The 26,345-nt window shown below is 43.0% G+C and overlaps 1 protein-coding gene and 1 pseudogene across 2 annotated transcripts in view; one reads left to right on the top strand and one right to left on the bottom strand.

Moving 5' to 3' along the window:
* Positions 1-26,345, top strand: part of Naip (NLR family apoptosis inhibitory protein) — a 50,691-nt gene that overhangs the window by 2,633 nt on the left and 21,713 nt on the right. For both annotated transcript variants that reach the window (XM_059276528.1, XM_059276527.1), the window contains exons 3-7: positions 3,956-4,037; positions 6,432-6,483; positions 14,177-14,296; positions 16,324-16,423; positions 24,651-24,732. In XM_059276528.1, coding sequence (XP_059132511.1) covers positions 3,956-4,037; positions 6,432-6,483; positions 14,177-14,296; positions 16,324-16,423; positions 24,651-24,732 — 436 coding nt within the window. The remainder of the gene's footprint in view (positions 1-3,955; positions 4,038-6,431; positions 6,484-14,176; positions 14,297-16,323; positions 16,424-24,650; positions 24,733-26,345) is intronic.
* Positions 22,659-23,482, bottom strand: LOC131921975 (FGFR1 oncogene partner 2 homolog; annotated as a pseudogene).

The following is a 26,345-nucleotide window of genomic DNA, read 5'->3' on the forward strand; positions in this document are numbered from 1 at the left end:
TACATTTTTCTTATACATTTTAGTGTGGGGGTTGGGGGTGCTGTTCATATGCCATGATTTGTGTGTGGAAGTCAGAAGATGTGGGCCCCAGGTATCGAACTCAGGTTGTCGGTCTTCATAGCAAGCACATCTCCCCTCTTAGCTGTCCTAGCAGACCAGAGTTAGAGATTTAATTTTTCCTCATCTTTTTCCTTGTCAGTTATTTTTTTTTAAAAAGAAGTTCCTTAATCTGTCTTGTATAATCTCCTACACTTTATACTTGGCTGAATGTTTTTATTTATTTATTTATTTTTTGGCAGCATTATTTTGTAATTTCGGCAAGTTGGTGCTTGGGTTAGAAGGGATTTTGTTTTATTTTATAGACATGGTTCCCTTATATATCCCAGGCTGGCCTCAACTTGACCATCTTCCGGCATCAACCTCTGATGTGCTAGGATTGTGGGTGTGCACCACTGTGCCTGGAAAAGTTTTATTTTCTTTCCAAACATTTGTGCACAAACTACTGTGTACAGAAAGGTTCCTGGGTAGATGCTAGGTCACCCACAACCAAGTATGTAGCACAAATCCTAATTGGTCTTAATAATAAAAACCCAGAGTCAGATATCAGGATAAATGCTGAATGGTCAGAGAAGCAGAGCAGCCAGCTACTAGTCCTTACCTCTACGAAATCCTCAGCCAGAAGGGAGCAAGCTTGCCACATCACTTCCTGTCTCTACCTCCCTAGTGCTGGGATTAAAGGCGTGAGATCCTAAGTGCTGGGATCAAAGGTGTGTGCCACCACTGCCTAGCTCTTTTAGACTGGGTCAATCTTGTGTAGTCCAGGGTGGTCTTGAACTCACAGCCGTCTGCCTCTGCCTCCCGAGCGCTGGAATTAAAGGTGTGTGTGCCACCACTGCCTGACTTCTAGCTAACTAGTGTCTCAGCTCTGCATTCTGATCTTCAGGGAAGCTTTATTTGTTAGATGACAAACAAAACATCACCACACAAATAGGTAAAAATTTACAAGGCACCTTGCACACAGGCAGCCATGCTGAAAAAAATTTAAGGTTATCTAGGATAATGTTTAAATGGAAACATAAATGTGCACAATTCATGTAGGGCGAGCAGGCTTTCAAAGATGCTTAAGCTATATTAGAAAATGTATAGGAAATGTTGTGAAACAGTCTTTTTATATTGTTTCATTGTATATTAGATTTGAGTTTGCTGAGCAGTGAGGTGGTGAGAAAATTTCACATTTTACTTTTTTCACTTAAATTATTTGGAAAAGAAGTCTAAAAGAAAGAAAAGGAGGTTAGGAGGAAGAAGGAATGAAGAGGAAAGGAAAAAGAGGCGGAGACAGAGTGGACAGAGAGAGAACAGATTCCTGAAAACCAGTGATGTGCTTACAGGGATGATGGGGCCATGATGAGCAGATCATAGAATGCCACTGTGGCCCTTGGGAGTTGGCAGTGTGCCCTGCAGATGGACCTGCCTCACTCCAGCCTCAGACAGAACCAGCTGCTGCCCCTGGGCTCCTAAACAGTCTCTACTGTGTCTGCTTGTCCTCAGAGCCCTCTCTTTAGTGTTGCTGGCTATACTCTGGACAACTGCATGCCATATCGGTCACAAGTAATCATGTGATCAGCCCTAACTGGAGCTGCACATCTGCCTCTAGTGGCCCTTTGTCCCTTCTCTGACATAGAGCAGAGGGAACAGACCCACACAAGAAGAGGAGCCAGTTCAGGGACTGGCCCCACAGCTTGAAGGAGTGAGGCCTGCTCACACAAGAAGCTCCAGACAGAGGTGGACTGAGGTATGCTTGCACATGCAGGCTGCCTGATTTCCAGCACTGAAATGAAGCACTGACCCTCTTGGAATCTTGAATGTAAAATGCAGATAATAATGTATAGCTTGTAGGTCTTGCAAAAACTGTCATGCATTACATGCAATGACTGATATACCTTCCATCTGTTTGTCAGCATGAGCACAGGGCTGGCATCAGAACTCAGGCTCCAAATTCGTTGTTGTTTTATTTATCCTTAGTTTCTTAGACTTCAGTTTTAAACCCTGGCTTGGTCACTGCTTATATGAAATATCGACAAAATATCTGAATATCTTCTTATACTTTAAAAAAACTGAATAATAAACGTAAGCTGATTTTAGTATTATTTTAAGTTTTGAAACATGGACTTTCTATGTATCTCAGACTGGCATTAAACTCACAATCCGCCTTTCTCTGACTCCCAAGTTCTGGGATTGCGGTTTGTATCATCATGTCCAGCAACTGCAATAGTTTTTAGAATACCATTTGAGAAAGTAATGTCGAGGTGGGAACATTCCTGTAATTCTGGACCTTGTGAGGTGGAGGCAAGAGGATCAGGAACTCAAGCTTTTTACTTTTGCTATCCAGAGATCCTAAAGTGAGCCTATGTTGAGATCCTATCTCAAAAGAAAAAAAAGTACTAAAACATTTTAAAAGCAAGTTGAGTTACAACAATATTTTTTAAAGGACCAATAACCTCAATTCTCTGTAGTCCACCCCAGGTGCTGTGTGCTACGTGGATTACATTCAGACACAGAGCAATGCATGGAAAGATGTGAAAACTGGAGCCAGGATCCCTGGCTGCCACAGACGTTTAATGGAAACCCTTGAGACCTTTTTGAATCATGTGATGGAGTTCATCTTCTCATGTGATTGGAAGGGAACAGGGCATTTCATCATCCACATTGACCAAAGAGCTCTGAGTCCACTCCTTACCACACCATGAGAAAGAAACGTCAGTGTCAGTTGGAGGAATTTTGTTTAATCTTAAAAGTAGCTTCATTTTTATGGGAAAGGAATGCCCTTCAGGAAGATGTTCAATACGTTATAAAAATCAAAATTAATAGATTAATATCGATTACTTTAAGCCTTATGATGATCTTTTTGTTTAGTAGGTGGAATATAGTAAACTAATTTTCCTATTTCTCTCTACTGTCACTGGCTGATCTGACCAGGGGAACTAGGCTCACACCTCAGAACGGCACCGGAGTCCCCACTCTGTTTACTGTGTGGAAGTCTCTATTGTCACCGGCTGATCTGACCAGGGGAACTAGGCTCACCCCTCAGAACGGCACCGGAGTCCCCACTCTGTTTACTGTGTGGAAGTCTCTTTATTGCTTGTCTTGCACATTTGATTTAATGAGATTTCAGCAGAGTGCTGTGGTGTGTGCGTACAGCTGAAGCTGCTCCTGAGGCTGAGGCAGAAGATTGCTCTAGGCCAGGAGTTTATCATTAGCCTGGGCAACACGGGGGCACCTCATTATAAAATAAAAATAAAAGCAATCTGAAGATTCAGTTTTAAATAACCACAGGTGTTGTCACAAATATAAACAAACAATGATAATTCTCATGTGTAAGGTTTGGGGTGATTTTTTTAACGCAATACATTTTGGTTATGTTTCCCCCTCTAGTTCCTCCCAGATCTTCCCCACTTCGCTACTCAGGCAACTTTATGTTTTCTCTCTGTTTCAACACATACGCACACGCACACACACACCCATATACACCCCCCCCAAAAAAAAACAGTTAAAAACCTTACAAGACAAAAACCAACCAAACCAAAACAAACAAAAAAATCAAAACGAAAAAAATGACCACAGAAATAATATGGAGCTCATTTTGTGTTGGCCAACTGTTCCTGGGCCTGGGGCCTGTCCTGGAGTGTGGTTGCTATACCAGTGACACTCCATTGGAGAAAACTGTTATCGGCAGGTATCGATTGCAAATAGCTTCTTGGTTAAGGGTGGGACCCTGTGTCTACTTCCTCCGCTCAGTCCTGGGTCCCCATCTGGTTTGGACCTGGGCAGGACTTGTGCCTGCTATTGGGACAAGTTGGTTTTTGTTTTTTGTTTTTGACAGTTTTACTGATGTATAAGTCCAGTAGTTTGACAGGTTTTATTAAATGCTCATTAAATGCCTATATTTTAATTATAGGTGTGAATTTCTTCAAAGTAAGAAATCCTCAGAGGAAATTGCCCAGTATATTAAAAGCTACGAGGGATTTGTCCATGTAACGGTAATTCACAACAGCAAACTCTTGACAACAGGGTGTGTTCATCACCTAGTTACGGGGAGGAATAATCACTCTTGATTCAGACTTGGTATAACACTCATTTATTCACACAGTAAGATTACAAGCAATATTCATCCTGTCTTCCAAATGGAAGCAGGAGTACCTCTCCGGGTGTACAGGTCTGGACTCGCCACATCTGTTCCTCTGGATCTTGGGTCAGCCTTCCTCAGGTCAGCCATGTCTGCACTGGGGACAGGATGTCACGTTTCTGGCAGAGGAGAGTCGTCTTGCGCGCGCGAGGGCCTGACGAGCTCTGTTGGTCGGGTCTGAGGCTTCATCTTTTATATTCTTTCCTGGCTGGGTTTCTAGTCTTATCCCTACTTCCACACATGGCTTATAGCTTATCACTACTCCATTTGTGGTTTACTTACATCATTCTATTGCTTATCACTCCTGACCAGGGTTGTTCACCCTAGGCCTTACATGTGTTCCTTACATTCCATCCCCTGATGCCTGAAATGTCTTCAACATGAAAGGCATCACATGAGGTCGCAGCCTGGGAATTTACAATATATTATCCTAATTTGTTAATCCTAGCATTCTTTTTTTTTTTTTTTTAAAGATTTATTTATTTATTATATATACAGTATTCTGCCTACATGTGTCCCTGCAGGCCAGAAGAGGGCACCAGATCTCATTATAGGTGGTTGTGAGCCACCATGTGGTTGCTGGGAATTGAACTCAGGACCTTTGGAAAAGCAGTCAGTGCTCTTAACCTCTGAGCCATCTCTCCAGCCCCAATCCTAGCATTCTTATCCTTCTCATTCTGGGTGGTTTATTTTTATGTTTTTTCTCTATATATGCATTATATAACTTCAACCAAGTGCTATAAGCTGCAAATTCTTTTAACACATCTATAACAAAATCTCTACACAATATTCTAGTACATATGTTTTGCAAATACATTGGTTCTCCTGTTTCCCACTGTGGGTCATTCAGGAAATCTTTATCAATGCTTATTATTGCTTCATCAGGATTATGTTTTAGCCATGTTGTAGCTAGAGTTTTCCTGCCTTGCTCACAGTCGGGACAAATCTTTCTCACCTGCCAGTCCCACAGCTGCTCAGACCCGACCAAGTAAACACAGAGACTTATATTGGTTACAAACTGTATGGCCGTGGCAGGCTTCTTGCTAACTGTTCTTACAGCTTAAATTAATCCATTTCTATAAATCTATACTTTGCCACGTGGCTCGTGGCTTAACAGCATCTTCACATGCTGCTTGTCCTGGTGGCGGCTGAATCCTCAGGGTGAGGATTTTTATTTTCCATGGATCCATTCTCCCGCCTCTCCTCTGCAGAGTGGAGACACAACCATCTTGTGGTCTTGCTCAGCTGGACCCATGTGAAGTGGTTTTGCAGGCTGGCTTTGGGTGGCTTCCTCTGCCTCCTCATCTTCCCTCTGACTGAGGCCACTGCCCTGGCTTCCTGCTGCCTCCCTCTGGATGCCTGACTCAGTCTTCTGTCCTAGTTCCTGGTGACAGCAGGGACCTCAGAGCTGGCTCCTGCCCCTGGCTGTCTAGGCTCTAAAGTAGTAGGGACTTCCTAGTGGCAAAGGTGAGAAACTTAGCCCAAACAGAAGCCAAGGGAGGATGTCATGGTTGACTGACTCAGAGGCAGCGTCTGCAGAGAGCACAGACTGAAAGTCTGGGTGCAGTTTTCTCGGAGGGAGAGTTGCACAGTCGGAAAGGTTCTTCTGAGGCGAGATTCCTTCCTGTGGCTCAGTTCCTCATGAGTTAAAATGCATCTCTGTGTGACTGCAGTTCTGTTGCTGAGCTGCGTGTCCCCTAAGAGTGACCCTGAGAAAGTTCCCATTTGGCACAGGTAAACATTCACTGATGTTTTGTACTGCATAAAAATTGCCAACATCTGGGGGCTGGAGAGATGGCTCAGAGGTTAAGAGCACAGACACTCTTCCAGAGGTCCTGAGTTCAATTCCCAGCACCCACATGGTGGCTCACAACCATCTGTAATGAGATCTGGTGCCCCCTTCTGGCCTGCAGGGACACATGCAGGCAGAATACTGTATACATAATAAATAAATAAATAAATAAATAAATAAATAAATAAATAAATCTTTAGAAAAAAATTGCCAACATCGATAGGAATCAACTGTATACATAATAAATAAATAAATAAATAAATAAATAAATAAATAAATCTTTAGAAAAAAATTGCCAACATCGATAGGAATCAACCCAAAACTAAAGGACTGCTTTGTGAACAATTTTGCTGCTCTAAGGAAACTTGGCTTTAGTGGGGGAAGTCCTTCACTTGCAGCTCACAGATAGATGTGTATTTTATAAATCAGTCAGTAACCTGAATTTCTTTCCCTCAGGGAGAACATTTTGTGAATTCCTGGGTCAGAAGAGAATTACCTATGGTGTCAGGTAAAACCTCAGGCACATTCCAAATGCTTTGGTTCTTTCTTTCTTTCTTTCTTTTTTTTGGTGCACTCACATTATTTTTTTTAGCCTTTTCATTTTTCTTCTTTTAAATATTTTTAAATGTGATTTATGCTTTTATGGAATGACTCAGTTTAAAAATTTTTTGTATTGATTAATTGTGTGTGAGGGGGAATGCTAACCATATGTTCATATAGAATAACTGGTTTATTTATTTTCATGTTAGAGGGTTTTTGGTGTATTTGTATGTGTAGGCACCCTGGAGTGTGGGTCTGAGGACTAGTCTTGGGATTTAATTCTCTCCTGTTAGTGCAAAAACATCAGTCTCACCTTGCAGGGCTGTCTGCAACCATCAACACACAAAATGATCCAGGTGAGGTGTTGTGGAATATTAATTTAAGATGTGTTACATTCAGTTACACTGTGGAATATTTGTTTAATGATGCAAAGATGTGTTGCATTCTTTTATGTTGCAATTGTTTAACTCTGTGAAGCTGTGTTACTTTGCCTGTCTAAAACACCTGATTGGTCTAATAAAGAGCTGAATGGCCAATAGCTAGGTAGGGGAGGGTTAGGTGGGGCTGGTGGGCAGAGAGAATAAACAGAAGGAGAAATCTAGGTTTGAGAGAGGAGTGAGGGGGTTGGGGATTTAGCTCAGTTGTGGAGTGCTTGCCTAGCAAGCATAAGGCCCTGGGTTCAGTCCTCAGCCCTGAAAAAAAAAAAAGAGAGAGGAGTGAGAAAAGGAGAAGGAGAGGAGGACACCAGGAGCCAGCCACCCAGCCACCCAGCCACCCAGCCACACAGCCAGACACAGAGTAAGAAGGAAAGAAAGACATAGAATAAAGAAAGGTGAAAAGCCCAAAGGCAAAATGTAGTTAAGGAGAAACAAGATAATTTAAGTTAGAAAGGCTGGCTAGAAACAAGCCAAGCTAAGGCTGGGCATTCATAAGTAAGGATAAGTCTTTGTGTATTTATTTGGGAGCTGGGTGGCAGGTTCCTAAAAGAATAAAGAGTAAAAAAACAACACAAAATAACAAAAACCAACTACAGTGAGGTCAGGAATGATATTCAGGTCAGCACAACTTACATGGTGCTGAGTAAAAACTTCTGGAATCTGATGGCAAGTCATTTATTCTTTACACATTTAAACACTGTAAAATTTAGGAAAAAAGTTTCCTCATGACAAATATCACAACAAAGCTTTAGGCGTGGCTACTCCTTTGCAGAGTACTTTTTTTTTGGATTTTCGAGACAGGGTTTCTTTGTGTAGCTTTGAGCCTTTCCTGGAACTCACCCTGTAGCCCAGGCTGGCCTCGAACTCACGGAGATCCACCTACCTCTGCCTCCTGAGTGCTAGGACTAAAGGTGTGCGCCACCACCCAGCTGCAAAGTACATTTCTTTGTACATTTTTTCACAAGAGTGTGTTCTATTGACTGAGAACAGTGCTCAGGTTAAGGGTCTATGGGGGAAGAGCTTGTAATCAGCATAATAGCAAATTCTTTTGTAAAGTACATGGGACCTCTTTCATGAGGATGGGTTGTGTTGACTGAGATGATGCTCAGGATTCTGGGAGGGCTAGCTTTACAGAACAGCAAAAATTGCCAGGTATTAACATATCCATTTCCAGCCTTCTGGATGGAAAATGGGTGTCAGTTTCCTCCACTGAAGAAAAAAAGCCTGCGTGTTTAACAATTCTGGTTTCTCTAGTGCTTATCTGTGAGCTCTTGCCTCTACATCACATCAAATAGGATATGAGATAGTTTACTCTGGAGCCAAATATGAGTGACTGTAGCCGAGGAAAATAGATTTGTGTTACCCCAAATTCCATGATCCAAAGTGGAAGAAATTTCACAAAAGTTTTTATAGTTTTAGAACAAAGAAAGTTGTAAATCCAGGTGCTTTTCAAACACATTGATAGAAACATTAAAAAGGCAGTTATAGCAAAATGGGGAGAGCTCAGCCACAGGCCTCAGGTGTTGTCTAATGGCTCAGCCTTTTGGTTGTGAGAAACCGGGGTTTATAACCTCATACATTTTAAGAGGTTTTTATCTGTTAGTCACAGGATGTTTGGTCTGACACAGAGGTAGGCAAGAAATGGCTATTTAGGGAATTAATGATAGCTCAAGATAAGTTGTAATTATGCTCTGGACCTGCAACATTCCAACCTGTCCACATCATTCAAGTTGTAATCAATCAACCTTGACAGACATAACTCCTTTCCAGGAATTCTTGTTCACAAATCCACCATTAAGCATTGAACTCAGGATATCAGATTTATGGATAAGTACCTCAACCTACTAAGCCACCTCACTGGCCTGGAGTGTCATAGATTATATATATTATAGATTATATATATAAAGAAAGACTCGGAACTTCTGATCTTTTGCTTCCACCTCCTGAGGGGTAAGATTTCAGACATGCCCCACCATACCTGGCTTATTCAGTGCTGTGGATGGTACCCAAGTCTTCACACATGTTGGATAAGCACTCTTCCCTACATCCTTAGCCCCTGAAAATGTTGTTTAATGGCTCGGTGTGCTGCTAAGAGATTAAGGACTATTTGTATTAAAATGAAGTAACAGGTCTGAGGATATGGTTCAGTGGCTGACCACTTGCCTAGCATGGGCAGTTTCCTTGGGTTCCATCCCCACCACCTCAAGAGAGTAGAGGGGAGGTTGGAGAGTTATCTCAGTGACAGAGCACTATTTATAGCAAGTGTGCTGGCCTCTGAGTTCAGGCCCTAGAGGCAAGGGTGGGATGCATATGGGAAAGGACAGTGGACAGGGCGATGACAACCATGACGGTACAGAAAGAATTCCATGGTCCACTGACTACGGTGCTGCTCACTTACAATCCCAGTACTTGGGAGGTGGCCACAGGAGCTCAAGGACAGCCCAGACTCTGGTATGAAGTTAGAAGCCAGCATGGACTACATGATATTCTCTACCAAGGACAAAACAAATAGAAAAAAAAAAAATAAAAAGAATTCTTGAATCCCCAAATCCTGAGACCCAAGACAGAAAGACCACAAGTTGAAGGGCAGCCTGGGCTACATAGCAAAATACTGTCTCAAAAAGTATAAACTGAATCAGACAAAAACATCCTTTTGGCAAGATTCACCATTTTCCAGTAACTTGCTATAATGACACACACAAAGGGAAAAGGAGAGGTAGTCAATGTTTGTTCTCTAGGTCTTTAGAAAGCAGAGCTGTTTCTTTGAACACATATGCAAGAGTTTATAAGAAGAGTGACATTGTAGACATAGGGGGAGTGGGCTGTTCAAAAGGATGATCATAAATGTTACCATAGCTGTGGGGAACAGAGGAAGTCTTGAGTGAATGTGTAAGGAGTAGATGAAGTCCTGAGTGAATGGTCACTTTTTTTGTTTTTTGTTTTTTCGAGACAGGGTTTCTCTGTGTAGCTTTGCACCTTTCCTGGAACTCACTTGGTAGCCCAGGCTGGCCTCGAACTCACAGAGATCCACCTGCCTCTGCCTCCCGAGTGCTGGGATTAAAGGCGTGTGCCACCACTGCCCGGCAAATGGTCACTTTTTAACATGTCAAGGACCCAATGCCTCAGATCCACGGGAATGGCAAAAGTTTCTCCCCTGGGTAAGGCTTTGAGGGGTGGGAGAGCCGCCTTCTGGTCTGAGTGTGAATGTTCACAGTGTGTGTAAGTACAAGTGTTTATGAATGATTGAGCAGTGTGTGTAAAGACTAGCTTTCTCCTCCCTGTTGTATACAACTGGAGACTACTGTCCTATAGAGACTGCCTATGAAGGCTACTTAACCCCCCTCCTGTGATGTATATCATAAACTCACTTAACTTCTGTCCTGCAATATATATAATAAACTCACTTAACTTCTGTCCTGAGAGGTATATAATAAATTTACTTAACCCTTCCCCTGTGATATATACATTATATATATATATATATATATTAAACTCACTTAACCCCTCCCCTGTGTGTATATAATAAACTCACTTAGTCCCTCCCCTGTGTGTATATAATAAACTCACTTAGCCCCTCCCCTGTGATATATATAATAAACTCACTTAGCCCCTCCCCTGTGATATATGTAATAAAGTCACTTAACCCCTCCCCTCTGATGTATATAATAAACTCACTTAGCCCCTCCCCTGTGATATATATAATAAACTCACTTAGCCCCTCTCCTGTGATATATGTAATAAACTCACTTAACCCCTCCCCTCTGATGTATATAATAAACTCACTTAGTTCCTCCCCTGTGATGTATATAATAAACTCACTTAGTCCCTCCCCTGTGATGTATATAATAAACTCACTTAACCCCTCCCCTGTGATATATGTAATAAACTCACTTAACCTCTCCCCTCTGATGTATATAATAAACTCACTTAACCCCTCCCCTGTGATGTATATAATAAACTCACTTAGTCCCTCCCCTGTGATGTATATAATAAACTCACTTAACCCCTCCCCTGTGATATATGTAATAAACTCACTTAACCCCTCCCCTCTGATGTATGTAATAAACTCACTTAGTCCCTCCCCTGTGATATATGTAATAAACTCACTTAGTCCCTCCCCTGTGATATATGTAATAAACTCACTTAACCCCTCCCCTGTGATATATGTAATAAACTCACTTAACCTCTCCCCTCTGATGTATATAATAAACTCACTTAACCCCTCCCCTGTGATGTATGTAATAAACTCACTTAGTCCCTCCCCTGTGATATATGTAATAAACTCACTTAGCCCCTCCCCTGTGATATATGTAATAAACTCACTTAGCCCCTCCCCTGTGAGTTATATAACAAACTCACTTAATCCCTCCCCTGTGATGTATATAATAAAGTCACTTAACCCCTCCCCTCTGATGTATATAATAAACTCACTTAACCCCTCCCCTGTGATATATATATTATATATATAATAAACTCACTTAACCCCTCCCCTGTGATATATATATTATATATATAATAAACTCACGTAACCCCTCCCCTGTGATATATATAATAAACTCACGTAACCCCTCCCCTGTGATATATGTAATAAACTCACTTAACCCCTCCCCTGTGATATATGTAATAAACTCACTTAACCCCTCCCCTGTGATATATATAATAAACTCACTTAACCCCTCCCCTCTGATGTATATAATAAACTCACGTAACCCCTCCCCTGTGATATATGTAATAAACTCACTTAACCCCTCCCCTCTGATGTATATAATAAACTCACGTAACCCCTCCCCTGTGATATATATAATAAACTCACGTAACCCCTCCCCTGTGATATATGTAATAAACTCACGTAACCCCTCCCCTGTGATATATGTAATAAACTCACGTAACCCCTCCCCTGTGATATATATAATAAACTCACGTAACCCCTCCCCTGTGAGTTACATAATAAACTCACGTAATCCCTCCCCTGTGAGTTACATAATAAACTCACGTAACCCCTCCCCTGTGAGTTACATAATAAACTCACGTAACCCCTCCCCTGTGATGTATATAATAAACTCACGTAACCCCTCCCCTGTGAGTTACATAATAAACTCACGTACGTTCCAGGTTGATGCATAGTTGGTGCTTGTTCCATTAGAGTAAGTACAACCCACCCAATCCCAGCTTTTCTGTGCACATGTCTGTCATTTCTTCTCACTGTCTGTTGTTTCTTCATTTCCTGTCTCTTCAGTCAGGGTCAGGTCCAAAACTGCACAGGCTGCAGTGCTTGGCAATACTGGAATAGTCTGTTTTCACACAGCACCAAGTTAAGGGCAGGATTCTTGCCAAAAGAGTTAATGTATGTATTGAGCCTTTTAAGAGCTAATAAGGGTTGGGTGTAGTGGTGCACATCATTAATCCTGGCACACAGAAGGCAGAGACAGGCACATTTCTGTGTGCTCAAGGCCAGCCTGGTCTACATCTCTAGTTCCAGGCTAGCCAAAGCTACATAGTAAAAGAGGCCTGTAAATCCAGCTCTCAGACCCATTTGCAGGGTAGCTAGAATAATGCTTTCACAGGAGCAAGGCTTTAGAAAGCCTTTTTATCTGAGGGTCTTTAAGAATAAATTTCTATCTATCTGAGGGAAAAAGACTCATACATGTTCTGAGAGTCATTTTCTTTTATTTTTCTTCAGCTCTAATTCTTTTTTACAGCTCTGATTTTTTTCTAAATTCTAACTCCTAGTCATTCTAATTTCTTCTACCCTAGTTCTAAATCTTCTCAGCTGTAATAATCCTAGCTTCTCTTTCTACATGGCTATATACAAATTTCTAACAGGAGACTCTGCAATAATAAGAAAAATTACAAGGCTACCTCTCAAGGTCATAGCACATTCCTTGAGAGATGATAAGGAGCAGAGCCATTTACCATGGCAACACACAGGTGGGGACATGGTGCTTGGCACTTTCCCAGGCAGTGGCTTCCACAGTTAGCTGGACATAAAACTATTTCTCTCTGGACTTGATTAATTGATTAGTTGTTATTTGGGACCTAAATAATAAACAGTTAGTTAGTTGAAGTTCGAGTTTATATCATAAAACTGAGGTTAGAAGTTACATAGAGTGTTAATTGCTAAAAGTTTAGTAGGGAATGTTGCCCATCCCATTATCAGCTGGACCTGGCAGGGGAAGCTGGTAAGCAATTCAAGTCACTTTTGTCTCTGAAGGACTTTGATTCAACAACCTAGACATTTTGTAATTCCATCCTTGAGTATAATCTGTGAAAGTCCAACTAGTGATCTATCCACAGAGACACTACATCTGGCCAATATGCCCTGCCAGCTTGGCTAATTATAGAGGACAAGGCTTCTAAGTGTCTTACAGTCCACATGGAATAATATCTAGTTATGAAACATATCCTAGTATATTTCTACACAATAGATCGTGACAACATAGTAAGACTCTGTTTTCAAAAACCACAGACAAAACAAAACAAACTAATAAGGGCTGGAGTAACAGAGACCTAAGTTCTAGCCCCAGAATCCATGTGAGAAAGCTATGTGTGGCAGTATGGGCTTATGCTCTTAGTGCTGGGGAGGCAGATGCATCAGTTCCTGGGGCTTCATAGCCAGACAACCTAGCCTGCTTAGTGAATTCAAGGCAAATGTGAGACTTTCTCAAAAACAGGGGGAGGGATTGAAGAATAACAGTGAAGATTGTCCTCAGCCTCCACTTGTACATACTCACAATGCGCATGTACTCACACCCATACATGTACCTGTGCACACACAAACCCATACACACACACACACACACACACACACACACACACACACCTGTGCACACACGAAGAGAGAGAAACCAAGGGCTGAACATGCTTCTTGAAATGAGTGATGGAGAACGATCAGAGGAAGGAAGCCAAAGAGAAGCTCAAGGACCAGCCTGCTCCTCCCAGAGGCCACACATTGTGGCGCTACGGAGCTGGTCCCTATCACTCCATGGCTTAATAAAAGTAAAATAAAACACAGGCCTCTAGACTGTAAAAATATTTTTCTTAGTTAAATTGAATTGATTGCTTTTTTTATTCCTTCATGCTTTTCTAACCACCCTCAATTATTTTGATGTGAGCACAGCACACCAGATCATTCCACCTGCACACACAGCTAACTTGAACTTTGCAATCAAAGCCTGCTCTCACCTACATCTGTTTTTTTTTTTCTTTCTCCCCTCAACCTCCAAGCTTACTGCAATGACAGCGTCTTCGCTAATGAAGAACTAAGGCTGGACACCTTTAAGGACTGGCCCCACGAAACCCCTGTGGCTGTTGAAGCTCTGGTCAGAGCAGGCCTTTTCTACACAGGTGAGTCAATAGATTGTGTCCACCAGATGTGCTTGTCCAGGTCTTGCATTTGTCTCCACTCAGCAATCTCCACTCTCCATCATTCCGCATAGATCCCTTTGCTGCCTCATAAGACCTTCAGTTTCCCACAATTCCCTGGTGCTCAGCCTCCAAACTTGAAACCTGAGGTCTGGGCTGACAGTGAGCGCAGTCGTCCATTTGGAATAATTATCATGTCTTTTTGTCTACACCTTTCTTTCCCTTGTATCTTACCCCTAACACCTCAAGAGTTTCCAGAAACTGGCACAAGACAATTGTGCTCATACTTCTTTCTCTTATGTGTGTTTGTGAGTGTGGTGTGTGTTCATGTGTGTGCAGGTGGCTAGAGGACAGCAGAAGGAATTGACTAGCCTGCTCTATTCCCTCTGCCTTATTCTCTTGAGACAGGGTGTCTCACTGAGTGAAGTCAGGCGGTAGCCAGCCAGACCCATGATCTTGCTGTTTCTTCACTGGGGTAGCGGGTGTGTGGTTGGCCTCATCTAGCTTTTCATGCATGCCAAGATTTGAACTCAGGTTCTCATGTTGACACAGCAACCCTCTTACCCAGTGAGCCATCCCTCTGGCTTCCTTATATTTCTTTCACTAGAACTTAGATGGCCATACCTACTTTTGAGAGTTGCTGAGAAATCCAATGTTTTCCTTGGGTGATACTATGCCCTGTTAAGAACTGAAGTTTCTAGGGTCTGGCTAGTCAGCAAGGTGCTTGCTGTGTGAGCATAAAGACCTGAATTTATATTCCCAGCACCCATGTGAAAAGCCAAGTGTGAGGGTACATGCCTGTGATCCCAGCTCTGGGTTGCACAGACAGGTGCATCCGCAGAGCTCACTGGCCTACTCCTCTTGTTGAATCAGTGAACTCCAAGTTCAGTGAGAGACCTTCCCTCAAAAAACAGGGTGGAGAGCAATAGAGGAAGGTAGCTGTATGCATGTGCAGTATGCAGTACATGTACATGTGAACACACACACACACACGCACACAAGCACACGCACAGTTTGGAGTTTCTATTGCTAAGGAAGAATGGGAGAAAGTAGGATGTAGATAGCTGGTTTTACCATACAGTGCTCACAGGAGAAATACCTACAAACTCATTTCCTTAGTTTCACACCATGAAGAATCTTCCACAAGTTCCTCATTTCTTTAGCTGCTGCCCAGCAGAAGCTCCACTCGGTAGTCCACAAAGCTGGTTCCCCTCAGCTGGGTCGCTGCCTAAAGTACAAGGAGAGAATGAGGAGAAGATATGGCGCACTCCCTAGCCGTCTTGCTAGTGTTCCTCTGACCAAATGCACTCCCGAGTTGGGATGGAGTTTTCTGTAGATCTGTCACTGCGATTACATAATGTTGCAAGTTTGTCAGAGCAGGTCAGAATGTGGATTGTGCAGACACCTTATCTAACAGACGTATTCCACCAGCATGAATGGCCTTTTTACCTCAGTCTTAACCCTCTGTCTCTTCTTTATTGTACCTTCTTTTGTTGCCCTCCCTCAGGTCTCATGGCCGATGTTCTCCTACTGCAGTAATGTGGGAAGAGACAAGTCATTCCTCACGATCTCACTTACAGAGAACCTCTAAATTAGCTCCTGTGTTGCTCCACCCCCAATCTTCACATATATTCTTTCTCGTTTATTCCTTAAGCAAATGCCTATTGATCACCTATGTCTGTGAGAGTCTACTATGTCATCATTGTCCAAATCAGACAGAAATCTCTGCTCCCACGGAGTTTCTGTTCTTTGAAATCTCTCAGAAGGACAGGGCTGAGATGATCCGAATACATAGTGCACAGGAACATTCAGTGACTGTTGCTGACCACCCCATTGAAGGACCAAGAGTCCCTTGTGGGCTGTTGCCCCCGATGACCTGTGCATGACTCTGCCACACAATCTAATTGGGGATGCAAATAGGGTTTTACTATCGAAATCTTGAGTTATTATCTGCTGTGAGCTGACAGGTGTATGTCAGAGTAACACTGACCACATTTCCTTCCTTCTAGGCATAAAGGACTCTGTCCGGTGTTTTTCCTGCGGAGGATGTATGGAAAAGTGGGAGGAAGGGGACGACCCACTAGAAGAGCACACCAGGTTTTATCCCAAGTGAGCACGGTGAATTCCCTTAACCTTGAATGTACTTCAACAGTTACTCCTCACTGCTCCCCAGCCTGCTTTCTCTGTGGAGAGTCTCTGCCCAGTCCTCTGGTTCCCACTGTGAAGGACACAAACTTTTATCTTCATCTCTTTCTTCCCATGACATCCTCCCTGTCTAGCTTTCCTCTCATAGTTAGACTTGGTTTTGACTGGGTCAATATATGTAATTTTAAAGACAGCATCTTGCTACATACCCCACACCACCCCAAACTTTCTAGGTAGCCCAGGTTGGATTTGAACTCATGCTTTTCCTTCATCGGCCTCCAAAGTGACGAACATCCAGGGTGTGCCTGGCCGTCCCATACTGTTTTGATTCCTTTGATTAGAAACTACTTTCCCCTCTGCTTCTTCTAGAAGCTTTTAGAATTTCCTATTTCCAGTATCCAAGATTTCACACAAAAGTATTTATTTTCTGTGGTTTTCTTTTCCAGTGCTGGGGATGGTACCAGTGAGTTGGGCACGCGAGGCAAGGCCTTTACTGTTGCGCTGCTCTGACCCCTTTCTGTCCATCTTCAAGTTTATTTTTACTCATTTTCTACACATAAAAAATTCTCTAGAAATGTTCTAGAGCAAGAAGAAATTTGTTGTTTTCACTAAGTAATTATCAAGAGTTTTCTCAGAAGTAAATATCAATATGTGCAGAGTTAAGAGTGAGTATTTTGGGCTGGATGCAGTGGTGCGCACCTGTAGTCCCTGTAGTTCTCAGAGGCTGAAGGAAGAACACTGTGTAGTTTTGTTTTATATGAACACCTTAGTATGATTGATTTTAAGATCAGTTTATTTTTAAAATCAAGCAGTTATAAGTTAAGAAAGAAGAGCACAATTGAAGATGTCCTGTGGTGTGACAGTCCTTTGCAGGCTTGAGCTACAGCTGTGTTGGAGTCTCCTGTTCTCTGTTTAGTTCCACAGGAGTCCTTTGTGCACCAAAGTCTAAGTAAAATTGTACTACATTAGTTTGATGTTAGAAGAATTGGAGTCTAATTTCTTTAACTTTTAAAATCAGTTATCTGTTCATGAGGTAGAATGGTGATGATAGGACAAATCCTTAGAAAGATTCTTCTGAAGTGTGTTTGTTACTAGACATTAGTTTTAAGTAATAATGGATTCGTTATGACAGTCCTCTCAGTCCCATTAGCCCCTCCTCTTGGGGTCACGTGTTGGAGACCAGCTGGGACTGCATAGTGAGATCTGTCTCAACCTCCCTAACTAAGACTATTTCCTTCTCAGTGTGAGGTTTGAAGATGCTGGAGAGCAGTGCTCACTTTTTTCTTTTTATTTGGATGTAGTAGGTAGGAAATTGTGAATACGGGGCCTTCTTAATCCTTGGGCCAGTAAGTTAAGATGCAGTCTAGTTTTATTTACAACTTTTTCTAAAAACTTCTATCAACTCGATCTTTATGTGAAAAAAATTGTTTTGCTCTTTCTACTTCTTTTTTATTTTAAATTACAACTGTCTGTGTGTGAGTACCCCAAATATTTACATGTATGGTTGTGGTGGTTGGAATGAGCAATGTCTCCCATGGGCTCATCTATCTGAACACTGGGTCAGCAGTTTGTGACATTGCTTGGGAAGTCTATTTCATCCTTGCTGGAGGAAGTAAGTCACTGGAAGTGCGCTCTGAGTGTTTATAGCCTTATACACTTCCAGTTAGCCCTCTCTGTTTCCTGTGTGTGGACAGAAGATGTAACCAACCAGCGTCCTGCTCTGCAGCCTGGTGCCCTGCCTCCCCCACCATTATGTACTTTAACCTGTGGAGCAGGGGTTCTCAACCTGTGGGTGTCGACCCCTTAGGGGGTCAAATGACTCTTTCACAGGGGTTGAATATCAGATATCCTGCACATCAGATAGTTACATTAAAATTCATAACAGCAAAATTACAGTTATGAAGTAGCAACAAAAATAATTTTGTGTTTGGGGGTCACCACAATATGAGGAACTGTATTAAAAGGTCTCAGTGTTAGGAAGGTTGAGAACCACTGTTCTAGAACTTAAGCCTAAATAACTTTTTTTTCCTAAAGTTGCTTCTTATCATGGTATTCGATCACGGCAATATAAAAGTAACTAATAAAATACCTTAAAGGATAATTATAAGGATCCTAGGAACCAAACACTAAAGTCAAGAAATCAAGGTCTCTTAATGCCTTAGAAGGCTCCTGTGCTGTCCGTAGGTCCTAGCTGATGCTCGACCTTCCTATCCAGGGGTAAACACAGTCCTGATTTTCAATTACTTTTTCTTTTAATTTCTTTGTATGATTTTTACCAACTGTGCATATATCCACATGCATACTTAGCCTTGCCTATGCTTTTTTGGTGATTTTGGTTTGGTCTTCTCTCCCTTTCTCATTTTCTCTCCAGCTCTATTGAAGTAGGATAAGGCATAAAAGGACATTTATTAGATTCTGATTTATTGGTTTTTTCAGTGACTCACTTAAGCACTGCCTGAACTCTCTACTGCAAAGCGTGACTTCACTTGTTACCTGGGGCTGAAACAATAGATCGTTGCCATTAACAACCTGACCAATCTTTCCTGTCTGCTCGTCTTACCTTGTGTTTTTTTTTTTTAATTTATTTATGTACATTGGTGCTTTGCCTCCATGTATATCTGTATGAGGGTGTTGGGTACTCCAGAACTGGAATTATGGACAGTTGTAAGCTGCCATGTGGATGCTGGAAATTGAACCTGGGTCCTCTGGAAGAACAGTCAGTGCTCTTAACCACTGAGCCATCTCTCCAGCCCTCATCTTGTGGTTTTAAAGTATGAGATGAGATTACAAACTGGACTGGATACCGAGGCCTCTCAGGAGCTAGTCTGGCTTCAGCCCACCAGTGACACCTCCTTTTTCTGCTCTCATTGGTGTTGGAGTGTTTATTTCAGAATATTCCCACAATCCACCCCCGCCTCCACCACACTGCCTAGTGGGAATTGAATCCAGGGTGTCATGCATTCTAAGTACCCCGTCAACAACTGAGCTATGTGAAAACCCTAGGGTGGCTTATTTTCCCATCTTCTCCTGAATTTTGTGAATGGAACTCAGGGCCTTGCCCACAGGAGGGAAGCATTCTGCCGCTGAGCTCATCTTTAGCCCAAATCTACATCTTTAGCCCTGCATCTCACCATAGCTGACACTGATTTGCTGTGTAGCCCAGGCTGACCTTGAACTCACGGTCCTCTTTCCTCACCTTCATTAGTGCTATGATTATATGCGTGCGCTGCCTACTATGTCTGGATTGCCTGATCTTTTCGTTTGCTCAAAGATGGTCGTTTGAAAGAGGGTACTATGTAGCCCAGCACTATGTATGAGGATGGCCTTCAACTCCCTACCCTCCTGCTTCTACCTCCCTAGTTCAGGGTTACAAGTGTGCTCCTCTATGCCCACCTTTATTTTTTAAAGGTCTGGGAGGTTTACTAGACAGACAGTAGCAAGATACAAAATGATAAATAACAACAACAACAACAACAACAACAACAACAACCATTTTCTATCAGCCAAGTGTGTTTTTAGGATACCCCCATGCTGTCAGTTGCTAATGGGGGCCTAGAAGGAACTGAATTCAGACTCTCAACAAGAAAAGAATTTCATGGACTCCTACTAGGTCATAGTGCATAAGTGACTGTGAGTGCTCAGTCTAAATGGAACATGTATGTCACACCTCTTTCCCAGGCTCAGGGAACACTGGGAAAGGAGGGGTGAAAAATTATAAGAGCCAGATGTTGAGCCGGACCGCTAGGAAGTGCTGTCTTTACATAACAATGTTCTTGCAAGAACTTCCATGAAAGCTGGGTGTGGGGGTGCATGCCTTTAATCCTAGCACTTGAGAGGCAGACGCAGGCGGATCTCTTGTGAGTTAGAGGCCAGCCTGGTCTACAGAGTGAGACACTGTCTCAAAACACCAACAAGGAAACCGCACATGGTTGTGGCTGCCGGCAAAATATCAGGCCAGTCAACATTTCAGCGTGGTTTGTGGAAGCACTCCCCAAGACCTTCCCCTTTCTGTGGAGCTACCAGCTTTTGATGGCTCTGAGGGGGGAGAGTCAGTTTTCTTCAGGGGTGTATGTGGTCCATGGTAGGTTCCCCAACTCCGGTGGGTGGCCCTACACCTGTGCGTACATGGAGAGCAGCAACTGCCCTCAGAGAGCTATGGAAAGAGGACATGAAGGTGGGAGGGATACAGTGTGGTGGGGCATCTGGGGCAGTTGAAGAAGGGCAGGGGGGGGTGTAAATATAACCAAAATATGCTATACCTATGTATTAGTTACTCGTTTGCTCCTATGATAAAACACCATGACCAAAACCAATTTATGAAAAAAAGAGTTTATTTTGGTTTCTGCTTAGAGGGGGGAGTCTATAATGATATGGGTGGCATGTTAGCAGTCAGTTGGAACAGGAAGCTGAGAGATTTCATCTTCAACTGCAAGCTGAAAGTAGAGAGAGAATGGAAGTGGAGCAAGGCTATGAACTCTTAAACCTGTCCCTGTGATGTACTTCTGTTAACCCCACTGAATGAAGACCACCACCCAAGTTCCTTGGTCAGATGAAGCAAGCTTTGTTTTCTGTCAGACAGGGATGTCTTCTAATGCGGGGTTTGAAAATATAGTATAGAACATGGGAAAAAGGGGGGCTTATCTAGCCCCCCAAAACTGTAAGACTAGGGGACTTCCAAGGGTTGAGGGATTTCCATAGGAACATTGGTTGTGTAGGAACCTGGCTGAGCATTTCAAAACTGTTTGGCAGAGCGTCTTGTCTTATCGGGGTGTTCAAGGTGCGAGTCAAACTCCTTAGAGTGGGAGCACGTCAGATCCCAGAAACAGGTTAAAGCACTGTCAACCTGAATTTTGCAGCCAACAGAAATGAGCTTATTCTGACCTTATAACAACATGGCTCTCATCCTTAAGATAGAGTCGGGCTGGTTGGTCCATCACGTCTGCCAGCAAAGCTTCACCACATCTCCAGTTAGTGCCACCAGCTGGGAACAAGGTGTTCAACTATCTGATCTATGGGGGACATTTTTCATTTAAACCATTACAAACACCCTGACAAAGAGCCACTCGGAGGAGAGAAGGGATTGTTTTGGTTTGCAGTTCTGAGAAGATACGGTCCATCACGACAGAAGAGACATGGCGGCAGGAGTGGGATGTTGACCTGGTACTCAGGGAGTCGGCTGACCACATCTGATCTGTACACAGGAAGCATAAAGCAACAACAGGAAGTGGAGCCAGGATAGAAAACCTCAAAGTCTGCTCCACCTCCTAAAGGCTCCATGGTTTTTCAAAACAGTGCTACCAACTGTGACCACGTGTTCAAACACATGACCAAATGGGGGGTATTTTCTCATCCAAGCCACAATATATGTGTAAAATTCTCAAAGAGTGAACTCTATTATTTTAAAAAGGAGTCCAAACAGTGGCTTAGAAAGTCACTCTCTTCATTAATGGATGTAACACAGGATGAACATCAGCAGGGTTCAGAATGACCCTACTGAATAAGAAGGAAACATGGGCGAGATATCTCTTTCATTGCTCTCCCACTCCATCCCTCCCCCAGCTTGACCATCCATTCCCTCATGGTTTCATCCCTCATCCCCTCCCCTCTATTGCCCCCCCTTTGTCCCCAGTTTACTCAGGAGATCTCATCTATTTCCCCTTCCCGGGGCAATCCATTCATCCCTCTTAGGGTCCTTCTTGTTACCTAACTTCTCTGGAGCTAGCTAGTAACACATTCTTATGGCCTTTAAACCCGAATTTCCTTGACAAAGAATTTAAATGAATGGGCAGCCACTAAGGCAGAAGCCTCATAGTGCATAAGCTATTTGTTAACCCTGACACTGAACAGGAAGGAAGTCTTAGATTGAAGATCTTCCCATCAGAAAACTATGGCAAATCTTACACTTTATGACTGGGATAATTCAGGATTTCCAGATGTTTAGTAGATGATACCTACGCATCATCTAGGAAGCCAACAGCACTTCTGAAGCTCTGCAGTATTCAGCATCACCACAAAGACACACTATTCACCAACTGGCATCTCAGCTTCTCCTTTCTAATTATGTTTGGGGATGTAGTTTATGACTACCAATCATCCATTCTTCTGTTCTGCATCCTAGCCGGTTACTTGTACATTCAAGTTTTACATTTATTCATCCATTCACTTCTAGGCCAGTCCTAGTGGCCATGCAGAAAGCCACTCAGCTCCTCCTCAGACCAAGGTCACTGTTAGTCACTAATGATGACAAAGATGTTCTCTCTGATGCTTTATCTGTCAGAATGCTCAAAAAGGATTCTCAGTTACCCGAAGGATTTCTCTCAAGCTTTTGTTTCTTGGAGTTGAAATATTCACTCCTGTTCCTTGCAACCCTGCTTCAATTTCAGTGGTTTTCCTCATTGCTGCTGCTATCTCAGTGTTCTGGTAAACACGTGCTTGTAACTCATTCCAATGTGCTTCCAAGTGCCTCCTCTCCAGTGGGTGCTGAAGTGCTTCGAGGATGTGCAGAGATGAGATGTGCCGTGCTAATCTTGAGTGTTGCTCTTCTGACTTCAGTATTAGATCTCCGTCATCATTTTCGCTCTCCCTCAGCGCTCTAACCTTTGTTTCAGGCACTCGCTCATTCTTGGTTCCAGTGCAGACTGGTGTTCTTCCAAGGATGTCAGTTCCTTGTTCTCTGGCTGGATTCTCACAACTAGTGTGACTGTGGTTGATGTCTTGCAGCATCATTAAGTTCTTGGACTTTTTCCTGATGCTGCTGTTTTCCTTCCACTCACTTGCTAAGAGTAGTGGTCTGCTCAGTGAGAGACTGCTGTGTTGTCATGGTCTCTCAACCTTTCAGTCAGGGCGTTAGCGTCAGCGAGTTCCTTCAACTGCGCAGCTCCCTCAGTGGAGTGTGGATGGGGCAGCCAGGTCCCGGGACTCACTCAGGCATGTGTTATTTCTCTCACTTGGTTTCATTACCTCTCAGCTGTCATGACAGCAACAAGGACCTACAAGATTGAGATGCCCGGGGACTGTTCCCATGCCTCCAGTGAGTGGATGTACAGCCCTGAAAAGACAGCAGGGGGCGCTGAGAAGCCCACACACTTCTGGGCTGAGCTGAGCCTCCAGGTTTTGTTTCTCTGGTGTCTCTACCCACAACTTCCCTACATAGATGACATTTTCTCTTTTTCATTTTTTTACAAATTTATTTATTTGTTTGTTTGCTTAGTGTGTGTGTGTGTGTGTGTGTGTGTGTGTGTGTGTGTGTGTGCCCTCCATCACTCTGCACCTTATCTCTTGAGTCTTCACTGACCTGGAGCTAGGCTAGAGTGCATCAGTGCTGTGTGGGGAGTGGAGGAAGCCTTGAGTGAAAGTGTGTTATTGACATCTGCATGGCCATATCAAGCACCTCATTGCCTCAGACCCATGAGAATGGCAAAGCCTTCCCTGGAGTGTGGATGTTGACAGTGTGCAGTGTATGCAGAATGCATCCCTGATGCTTCCTCCTACCTGATGTTTACAGCCCAAGGCTGCTTCCCTTCAGAGACATCCCACATAGACTAGCTAACCACGCCTCCTTTCCCCCATGTTGTACATAATAGAGGGGCTGAGTTTCTGAGTTGAGTAGGTGCCCTCCAGAGTGGGCACACTCACCAGACCCCAGCTTTTCTGTTTCTGTGTCACTTCTTCAGTGTCTGTAATTTCTTTCCTCCTATGTCACCCCAGGTAGGTTTCCAGGAGCAAGCCATTTGGCAGTGCAGGCTTACTATTTTTGAGTCTCTAAGTTCATTAGATCTGTTCGCACAGACAGGCATTGACTCTATGTATTCACTCCACCATGTTCTCTGTGTATTCTCACCATCACTTTGCAAACCACATGCACTGAGTTGTTGAAAGTCAACGTGTGAATATCTTTTTTTTCTCCTCAAGGCAGAGTTTCTCTGTGTCATCTTATCTGTCCTGGAACTCACTCTGTAGACCAGGCTGGCCTCGAACACACAGGATCTGCCTGCATCTGCCTCCCAGGTGCTGGGGTTAAAGTTGTGAGTCACCACCACCCAGCTGTGAATGTCTTACATAATACAACACTAATAGAGTCGCTGAAAACGTTAGCTTTCTACTTCATTATTGTTTCTGTGTCTGTGTTAAAACCTAATACAAACGCTTATTTGCATGGAACTGTTTTATGACTTTGATCTTCTCTGTTTAGCTGTCTCTTTCTCCAAAACCTGAAGTCCTCTGCAGAAGTGATTCCTGACCTTCAGAGCCACTGTGCACTTCCAGAGGCCATGGTAATGGACACTGCCCCCTTCTCTGACTCGCAGTACATGTTCTTGTGGTTGAACACTGTTTTGAACAGCAATTGCCCATTGTCAATACAGAATTAAATGAATTACACAATTATTTACTAACAACTACCATCTGATGGCTATAGACAGGACTTCACAGTGAACAGAAGACAATACCTAGCTCTACGCATGTGCGATCCCTTCTCCTACCGGGATTCTTCAGACTCTTTCTAGTTTAGACCTGACTGACATCTGAGCTCAATGGATCCTCTGTGATCTTTAGACAGTAGGCTTGACCTCCTACTTGGTATTGAGAGATCTTTGAGGTATATTTCATTTTGTTTGTTTAGTTTTTTGCTTGAGACAGCTTCTCAGTATGAGGTCTAGGCTGACCTTGAACTTACTACTTACTCCAGACTGGCCTAGAATCTGTGATCCTCCTGCGTTACCTTTCCAAGTGTTAGGATTGTAGGTCTGTGTGCCAACACACACAGCTGACTTTTTATTATTGTTTTGCTTTATTTGTTGTAGTGCTGGAGATCAAATGCAGGCAAGGGCTCTGTAACTGACCTACATCCTCGGCCTGTAGATGGGTTTCCTAACAAAAGTGATGCCTAGCAAAATTGTAACCCAGATAATAGTTTGAACCCTACATCTCTCAGGGATACAAACTATCATTTGAATAGTCAGTCACACACACTTCCTCACTTGGAGGTAGTATGGTAGTATACTGTTTGTCATCCCCCAAAAGAAACAAAGCTTGGCATGATGCCCCATGCCTGAAGTCCAGAACTCTGGAGACTGAGGCAGAAGTTGCCATGAGTTCAAGGCTGGCAGTAAGTTTAAGGCGGCCTGTAATTATGAGCCTCCTTATCAAAAAACAAAACAACAAAACAAAAAGAGGGAAGGAAAGGGAAAGAAGAGAGAAGCAACTCGGTTCAGTTGATTAATCTCTTGTATTTGTCATTTTCAAATGACATTGCAGTCCCTGGGGATACAGCTCAACTGGCAAAGTGTTTGCCTGGTGCACATGAAGTCCTGTGTCTCCTCAGCACTGATCAAACTGGGTGTGGTGGGGACACCTGGAGTCACAGCAATGGAAGGTGGAGGAAGGGGGATCAGAAGTTCAAAGTCCTGGTCAGACACATACTAAGTTTGAGCCCAGTCTAGGTTAAACAAGACTCTGTCTCAAAACAGAAGCAAAAATAAAAAGCAAGACATTGAAGCCAGGTGTTAGGATTCATGCCTTTAATCCCAGCACTTGGGAAATGGACGGAGGATCCCCATAGTCTTTTAACCTTGTCTCAGAAAAAAGAATATTAAAAAAAACCTGTGTATGCATGCAGTATGTGATATTACATACATAGTTACTAATAATCAAGGATGGAGGCAATGCTTAATGCTTTCTGCAGGACCTTTCTTGTTCTAGACTCTACAATTGTGATCACCCACACAGCACTCCCCCATAGAGAGGATGTATATCCCATGCATGTACTGTCTAGGAACAACTCTTGCAGATGTGTGAGATTTATTCTTTCCTATCTAGAGCACTCCTTCCTTCAATCAGCACTGAGTGTAGGCTGTGTTTAGAAGATGTTGGGTTTTGATGGATTGTA

This window comes from Peromyscus eremicus, chromosome 11 (assembly GCF_949786415.1).
Source record: "Peromyscus eremicus chromosome 11, PerEre_H2_v1, whole genome shotgun sequence".
Classification (NCBI taxonomy): domain Eukaryota; kingdom Metazoa; phylum Chordata; class Mammalia; order Rodentia; family Cricetidae; genus Peromyscus; species Peromyscus eremicus.